Source organism: Alnus glutinosa, chromosome 10 (genome assembly GCF_958979055.1).
Source record: "Alnus glutinosa chromosome 10, dhAlnGlut1.1, whole genome shotgun sequence".
Lineage (NCBI taxonomy): Eukaryota > Viridiplantae > Streptophyta > Magnoliopsida > Fagales > Betulaceae > Alnus > Alnus glutinosa.
The window spans coordinates 1,252,930-1,261,621 of NC_084895.1; the positions used below are offsets into that span (position 1 = coordinate 1,252,930).

General features: G+C 34.8%; 1 protein-coding gene across 1 annotated transcript; it reads right to left on the reverse strand.

The window, feature by feature from the left end:
* Window positions 1–725: 725 nt before the first annotated feature.
* LOC133879708 (UDP-glycosyltransferase 74F2-like) lies at window positions 726–2,368 on the reverse strand. The gene is made up of 2 exons (XM_062318410.1): window positions 1,673–2,368; window positions 726–1,552 (listed from the first exon to the last, which is right to left on the reverse strand). The coding sequence occupies exons 1-2, from the start codon at window positions 2,318–2,320 to the stop codon at window positions 830–832; spliced, it is 1,371 nt and encodes a 456-aa protein (XP_062174394.1). The 5' UTR covers window positions 2,321–2,368; the 3' UTR covers window positions 726–829.
* Window positions 2,369–8,692: the final 6,324 nt, after the last annotated feature.

Genomic DNA, 8,692 nt, shown 5'->3' on the forward strand with positions numbered 1-8,692 from the left:
GTTTAATTAAAATAAATTGATAATTTGATGAGCCTAATTGTCACATCTACCGATTCATAAAACTTTATAAAAAAACGGCCTTTATTAAGGGCCAAAATATATTAAAAACAATGATCATAAAGTTGACAAATTATACACGAATTCTGTGTTTGTTGTGGCCTTCTCACGGTAGTACTTTGAATTTGCAATGCTGTCTTTATCGTAACGTGGACAAAATAAAGTAACTTAACAACTGCTCATTCTGACTTTGGCTAAATCAAAAAATTGTTCACCTAACTTTCATATTTATAGAAAGATTTGACTACCAAGTTCTTTGAGAAGTTATCTTTTTATATTTTTTATCCATTGTTTTTTTTTAAAAAAAAAAAAAATTATTAGATATGTAGAACCTACAAGAACTTACATGTAAGTCCTCTAATTAAATTCAATAATTAATTTAGAAAAAAAAAATCTATAAGAAATGTACAAAAAAAAAAAAATGTACTCTTTAAAGCTTTACATGTAATTTAAATAATTTTAAAATACAAACAAATTTATTAAATTAAAGTAATTAAATCCCACAATTTAAAGTAATCAAATCATCATTTATCCTGAAGCGTTCTTATCCTCATCACTTCACCAGTTTTTGGATAATTTTCGAAAGACAATACAAAAGTATGACAATATTTTATTCTTTTATCCAAATATCAGTTGATCGAGAACTTTCTGGAGGCTAAGAGCAAATATATGCAAGTATCAAATGCAATAATTGAACAAGAAGCAATTAAAGATAGGATTTGAACCATTCCACAAGTTATTAGGAAATGGACATGAAACTTGTGTCTAGAGCTTAGGGGTGAACCAATTTGGCTACAAATTCTTCAATGTTTTTATCAGAACTTCCACCCTCGTCAACAGCTTCTTTGGCCAATTTCCTCCATTTTAAGGCATTTTTCTTTATCTCTTTCCCTCTCTCTCCCTCCATTATTTCCCCAATGCAATATTCTATTGCTTCTTGCTTGACTAACCCTTTCTCATCCACCGGAGGTTTCAGTCCCATCTTCCAAATGTCCATAATATACTTTGCATTCGTGCTTTGATCTGACCAATGTGGGACTGCGACCATCGGCACACCGGAGCTAAGGGCCTCCAAAGTAGAGTTCCACCCACAATGTGTAACAAAGCATCCCACTGCCTCGTGAGTTAAGACCTCCAGCTGAGGACACCAACGGACCACCAATCCCTTCTCAGACGTCTCCTCCACAAAGTTTTTGGGAAGCTTTGCCTCTTCTGATGCCCTGACAACCCACAAGAAGCATCTGTTGCTCATTCTCAATCCCCAAGCTATTTCTTCCATTTGCTCAACTTTAAGAGCAGCCATACTCCCGAACGAAACGTAAACAACTGACCCCTTCGGACGATCATTTAACCATTTCATGCAAGTATCGGTGTTCGGCTTGAAGATGCTCAAGCCATACTCTTTGTCATTTTCAATTCGATTGTCTAAGAACATAGATGGTATGGTTGGTCCTATTGTCCTCAATGGCAGTATCTTTGCCATCCAATCCACCACCTACAAATAGTTTATCAACGATATTCAATTGTTACAAGCATAAAACCACAAAGAATCAAAATTAACAAAATTACACTTGATCTTTCATCTTTTTTTGAATAGCTGACTAAAAGACCTTACCTCTTGCTCCAACTCATAAAACGTGTTAACAAGGACCCAGTCAGCTTTATCAACGTTGGAGAATTGACCCACAAGCAAGTCATAGTAAGCCGGGTTGGATTCGAAATCAGAAATGAAGGACGGCAAATCCTGAAGTTGGAGTGGCGGCGACCCAGGAAGCAAAATTTCAGTATCTGAAAGAGGGAGTTTGAGTACTCCTTTGTGGGCATAGTAGTATATATTATCAACAGCACAAGATTGAGTAAGAAACATAGCCCCGAGTAAGCCAAAACTTTTGGCTATGTCTAGAGCCCAAGGCAAGAATGGATCATAAACAACACCATCAACAGGGCTACTTGAGCTTGAAAGTTTCTCAATGAGCTGAGTCAGAGTTTGCGACCCTACTCGTTGAAAGCGCTTCTGATAGTCATAGATGCTCTCTGCTTGTGCTAACCCGCCTTCATCATAGCCGTCGGAGATTGTCTCAAGCGCAATAGAGCTTGCTTCTTTATGCATGGTCTTGGAGATGAAGTTAGTAATAACAAATGTAACTTTTACTCCTTTGTGCTGCAAACGCTTGGAGAATTCCATCATAGGATTAATGTGGCCTTGGACTGGATAGGTTAAGACCAAACAATGAGCTCTGTACCCATTCTTTTCCATCTCCATATGTTCCTGCTTTTACAACTTGGAAATCTCTCTCTCTCTCTCTCTCTCTCTCTCTCTCTGTGAGTACTTATATAGTGATAAATGCGAACATGAAGTGCACAACTTGTACACGAAATTCTGTGGCAAGTGGTACGTGTACTTATCAAATAAGTAATCTAAATCTGCAAGATTAGACATTTAGACTGCAATTTTGTCTTGATTATAAAATGCTTTAAAAGAAGTCATTTCAGGTCCTTTCCATTTTACTTGCAGTCCGTGGCACCGCTTCCGATACTTTAGTCGGTAAAAATATTGATGTAAAGTAACAAGAGAATCAGAGAAACATGTAAGAGCTTGTTAATTTCGCAAACGATTCTCTCTCAATCTATTTTTTTTACTTTTTTTTTTAAATGTCAAATAAAAAATTTTTATTTTATTTTATTTTTTATATCATATTAATAATTTTTTATTATTATTCAAATAAAAAAAATTCATTATAAAACAAAACTCTTTTATTTTTCTATAAAACAATTTTAAACTTTTTTTTATCCTTTATATCACATCAATCACTTTTTAATTACTACTATTTAAATAAATATTTTAAAATTACAAATCATTTGTCAAACAAGCCTGTAAGGATCATTACATGAGAGCATAAACTCGGTCTACTTTTTGGCTAATCTTATATAGACGTGGTATTGAGTTGATTATGTAAGATCAATATCGTTGATTTAGTGTCTAATCGAACCTTTGATCACTTTAAAGTATCGTAGGTGATTCCTTTGGTAGACATTCTTTTTTGGTATTGTTTGGCAAAGAACGTAATAGAATGGAGCAGTGCTTTTTATTATTCATTTATTTTTTTCTCATTTTTTCATATTTTTCAATAACAATCAATATCAAAACATTCTCACATTTTTTTTTTCACTTTTTGTATCATATCAATAATTTTTTTCTTAATATTCAAATAAAAAAATTCACTACAATACAAAATTTTTTTTTATTTTTTTATATATATATTTTTTTTACTTAATATCATATCATTACTTTTTACTAATTTTAAAATTAACAACTCACTACTCTGTTCTGTACAAGCATTTGTCAATCAACACCTTTATTTCTTTAAGAGAGTGATTTGTAGTCTCACAACCATGAGGATTTGTTACCCCTTTGGGGATGTGTGCGTGACTCAAGTCATGTGTCTGCTAGGCTTGTGGTTCCTATGTGAACCAAAAATTATGCTTAGACTGTATGAATATTGGGTTGCCTATTTATCGGACGAATGTAAGCCTTTATTCTAATAGCCTCCATTTCGTTGATTACTTGTATAGGCTAATGAAAATTAAGTTGAAGATATCGGCCTCCATTCTATATTGTCTGTATTTAGTTAATATGACAAAAAATTGCATTGAACAATCTCTGTATTTAAAACACATAGTTTGTATTTTGACTAGTTATTTTTAAGCAAGCATTTCTATCTCTTTTCTCTCGGTGATTTAAGAAAATAATAAAATAATAATAAGGATGAAAGATAATATTTAAAAAATAATAATTGAAAAAAGATAACAGGTAAAATAATAAAAATAAATAAAAAAAATTAATCAACTAAAATACATAATTAGCATTGTTGTCATGTCCAATCGGACACTACAGAAATTTTCGATATAGTACGATCAGAACTCACGTGAATGTTTCAGCTTTGTGAGAAAAGAGCTCATGAAAAGTCTTTTGGAAAAAAAAAATCTTGAGGGAAATTTTGAAGAACCATCTCCTTTTATGGTGACTTATATTGTTTTAGTTTCTTTAAACAGTATTTGCTACTTAGAAAATAATATAAGATAAATATAAAATTAGTTTTTAGAAAATTTCAAGAAATATAACTATTTAAGGCTATCTCCAACAGAGTAGTTATTTTAACAAAAATAGTCAAATATGACTTTTTTTGCTTTTTTTTCTTCTCTAACTGAATGGTTACTTTAACCATTTTTCTAAACACATGAACAGTAAATAGTCAACATTGGCTATTCACTGTTCATGTGTTTGGACTTTTTTTATTAATTTTTTTCTCTCTCCCTCTTCGATTCCTCTTCGTCCCTCTCTGTCACTCTCCGTCCCTCATCTAAAGACTCACATACGGAGCTCAAAGGTCAGGGAACAAAAATGGCCGCAATCATATGCTCGGCTCCCTTAATTCGCATCCCTCCTAATCACCGTACATATGTTCATGGATCGACGATGAGCCCCGATCTTCCATGGATCGACAATGGGTGACGTCCGGTGGATGGGTCGACGCCAGTGAAGCTGGAGGTGGATTTCGCCGGGGCCCGCCAGATCCTCGACTCGTCTGGAGATTTTGGTGGTTTTGTGCCTCTTTTTTTTGGTGGTTTAGCTATGCCCTTTTTTCCGGTGGATTGGTCTTGATCGGTGCTGATCGGTGGTTCCGTTGCTCTGGCCGTGGGTGGATCGATGTCGTGTGTGCGGTGGTTGAACGGCGCTGATCCGATGGTTGAGTGGTGCGGTATTGAAGTGCTATTTTGGTACGGTGGGTACTTCTTCTTCGTTGTAGTGCAATGGCCATGATGGGTTGGGGTTGGGGGAGACCTGGGTGCTTCTTCTTCATCGTAGTGTAGTGGGTTGGGGTTGGGGGAGACCGGAGAGTGAGAGGGAGACAGGAGAGAGAGAGAGAGAGAGAGAGAGAGAGAGAGAGAGAGAGAGAGAGAGAGAGAGAGAGAGAGAGAGAGAGAGAGAGAGAGAGAGAAATGAAAACAAAAATTAAAGAAAATGATTAAAAAATAATATTTAAAAAAAGTAGAGAGTGAACTATTGGAGAGAAAATAGGATAAACAGTGGTTAAAGTAGAGAGTTGTGCTTTTTTAACAGCTATTATAACTTTCATTGCTAGAGATGGCCTAAGTATAAAGAAAAAGGTTAGGAAGTAATGGAAGAAATTATATTTTTATTCCACATCTTTATTATTTCATTTGGGTGGATAAACTCCCCATCAAGAGAAAGGAAGATTTTGATTCGGTACTGAAGACTCGGGCAGGAACATCTATAGTGAGATGGGTCCCTCCTCCTTCCATTTTTTTAAAAATTAACTGTGATGTGGCTTTAGACAACAAAAATGGCAGGATGGGTATTGGTTTGTTGATAAGAGATTCCAAGGGTAAGGTTTATGTAGCTGCTAGTCAAGTGGTGGATTTTATATTTGATCCGGTTGTTGGGGAGTCCATAGCGGCTTTGAAAGCTGTTGAATTTTGTAAGAACAGAGGGCTGGACAGAATCATGGTAGAAGGAGATTCCCTTCAAGTGGTACATTCTATCAATAAACCAGGATTAAATTGGGGAAAGTATGGACACATTGTGGCTGATATTCACGAAGTCCTCCGGTTTTTTCGGGCTTGGAAGGTTTGTCATACGCCAAGAGAAGCGAACTCAGCGGCACATACGCTTGCAAAAGAGGGAATTCAGTTTGTCGCAGATCGAGTTTGGCTTGATTGTTATCCGAATAGTATTAGAGAGATTGTAATTTCAGAGTTACCTACTCTGGTCCATTAAGAGTTTTATGCTCTTGTTGTTTACCCGTTTTATGAATGAAATCAGTACGAATGTTTATCAAATATATATATATATATATATATATATATATATATATATATATATATATATATATATATATATATATATATATATGTATATATATATATTTTATAAACCCTAATTATTTCTTATGGGATTGTAATGTTTTAAGTTCGTGAATTATATTGAAATTAAAAACTATCTATTCAAAAGAAAAGAAGTTGACATTTCAAAAAATAATACATTGTTGAATTTTAATAACGAAACGTCAAATCTCAAAGCGTATCAACTTAAATTTCTAAAGATTAAAGTTAAAGAACATCCTTTTAAAATTCTAATTGTAGAATCTCAAATGTTAAAGTTGATGAACATTCATTTTTAAAAAAAAACAAATTGTGTTTATCATACTTTTAATTGGCCCTTACAACAATAAATTTAAATATAATTTAGCTCTTTCAACTAACAACTATTTTTTATAAACCACAATGAGATGGTAAATGGCATACTTTGGCCCTTCAAACTGTTAATTTGTTGCAACTTTGCTCATTCCATCAGTCTTTGACCGTTATGTTGAATAGAAAATCAAATTTTATCAAAATATTTTGAAAATACTTTTATTTTGATCATTGAAAAACCAAAATTACCCTTGTTTTTTTTTTTTTTTTTCTACTAATTAATAAATAAAAATAATAATTTTTATTTTTCAATGGTCAAAATAAGGATATTTGTCGCAATATTTTGGTCAGATTAAATTTTCATTCAACATAATGGTCAAAACTGATAGAAGAGGTTAAATAATAACAAATTGACAGGTTGAATGACCAATCATTCCAATAGAACATCTGTTGGGGATAAAATCCCACTATGGTCTCACTCTTCCACTCAACCTCTATCTCATCTCACCAAGAGTCCCACAGGCACTCACCATGACATGAAGGTAGACAATACGGTTGAGGCTATTTCTCAACCCCAACATGAAGGTGGAACAACCGCAGTAATTTACCTACTAAATTAACCTTATAAAAGGGGGACAATGTATCGGGTAAAGGACGAAAAATTATTCTCAAGAACTCTTGCTTATTGCTATATTTTAATTCTCAATCTATATATATATATATATATATATATATATTCTTTCTTTTCGAACATGGTAGCATATACTACCCAGTATATTATTAAAGAGGCCAGAAGGCTTACATGAGAAGGAGGTCCAAGGCCCCTACAACTCTAAGTCAGAAGATCTAACTTAAAAACAGTTGTCTAAGCAAAAACACAAACATTATAAGAATTACATTTGAGCCTCTCTTTACATTAACGCACACTCTCAAAATAAAATAGGGTCGATCTAGCATTTAACCAACACAAATTCTAGTAAAATTTATGCAATACAAAGACAGATTGTACCGAGGAAAAAAAGGGAATACACAACACAAAGACAGAAAACACAAAAACAAGTTGCCAACAGTGGAAAAAAGGCAAACTTTGCCGGAGTGACGGCGCGTGTAGAACACACACCGACATCGGAGGCACCCAGCAGTAGATCCGACGTCGTAGACCCCAGGCGCAGCCAAGCACGGCCTGAAAAGGCTGAGCATGGCCTTCACGTGCAGTCAGATAGCAAAGACTCCCTGGTGCGTGAGGACCACGCGCCGAGCTTCTGCGAAACACACGACCAATAATTCTGGGGGTAGGGGCGAAAGACGACGGGGAACGCGGTTGAGTGGCGCGTGTCTAGCAGAAGTCGACGGATGTGTGTAGATCTGGCTTCAAATTCGATGAAAAAAAATACTTAAAAACCAGCCAAAGCACTCCTTCGACGACACAGGAAGCCGGCCACTCCCCCTATTGGACTTCTTGAGTTGAATCTCCCTGTCAGAAACCAGAAGAAAAGAAACAAAACAAAAAAACAACACAAACCACCATAACTTAGAAAAGCTAGGGAAGATCAGTCACCACCGATTTTACCCGGGGGAACTTAACTCTACAGCTCAAAAGTTGAGAGGAAGACAAAAAACACTACCGAGAGGAGCTAGGGAGACCTCCCTCCTCCGGCAAGACAAATCTCACAACAAGATTCTCTCTCTTTTTTCTTTGTTCGAAAAACAATTCTAAAAATATATATCAATTTAAGCATCAGAATGAGATGTGGTCAGTAATCGGACGAACCTTTTTTTGGCTTACATTTATTATTTTTTAGCAATCAAAGAAGCTGTTTGGCAACCCATTGTCAAATTTCCAATTTCTTTTCACGTATCTCAAAAAAATCAAATAAAAAACATTCTAACTTTTTTACACTTTTTACATCATATCGATAATTTTTTATTACTATTCAAATAAAAAAAACTCATTACAAAACAAATTTTTTTCACTTTTTCATAAAACATTCACCAATTTTATATCACATCAATCACTTCTAAGTACCATTCAAATTAATATTTCATTTCAGGGTCCAAAATAAGCATCAACAAAGGCGTACGTACGTCATGCATTAGCAACAAAGGCGGACGTCATGCATTAGCGTGATTGCATTTTATGTATGAACAGATGCAGTGTAACGTGAATAGCTTGATTTCAAGTCAAAGCACCTGGCCCTCTGCGGGCCTCCAGGTTTTACTATTTCTACACGAATTGGTTTACTTTCTCATATTAAAATTACTTAGTAATTGACAAGACCCCAACAAACACAGAATTCGTGTTCAATTTGTGCACTTCATTTTCATTTTAATATTAACGTACATGTTCATGCATGTGCTTCAATTTGTACACCGTATTAATTATAGACCTGAGAGATATCTCAAATCTAAGCAAGCAGAA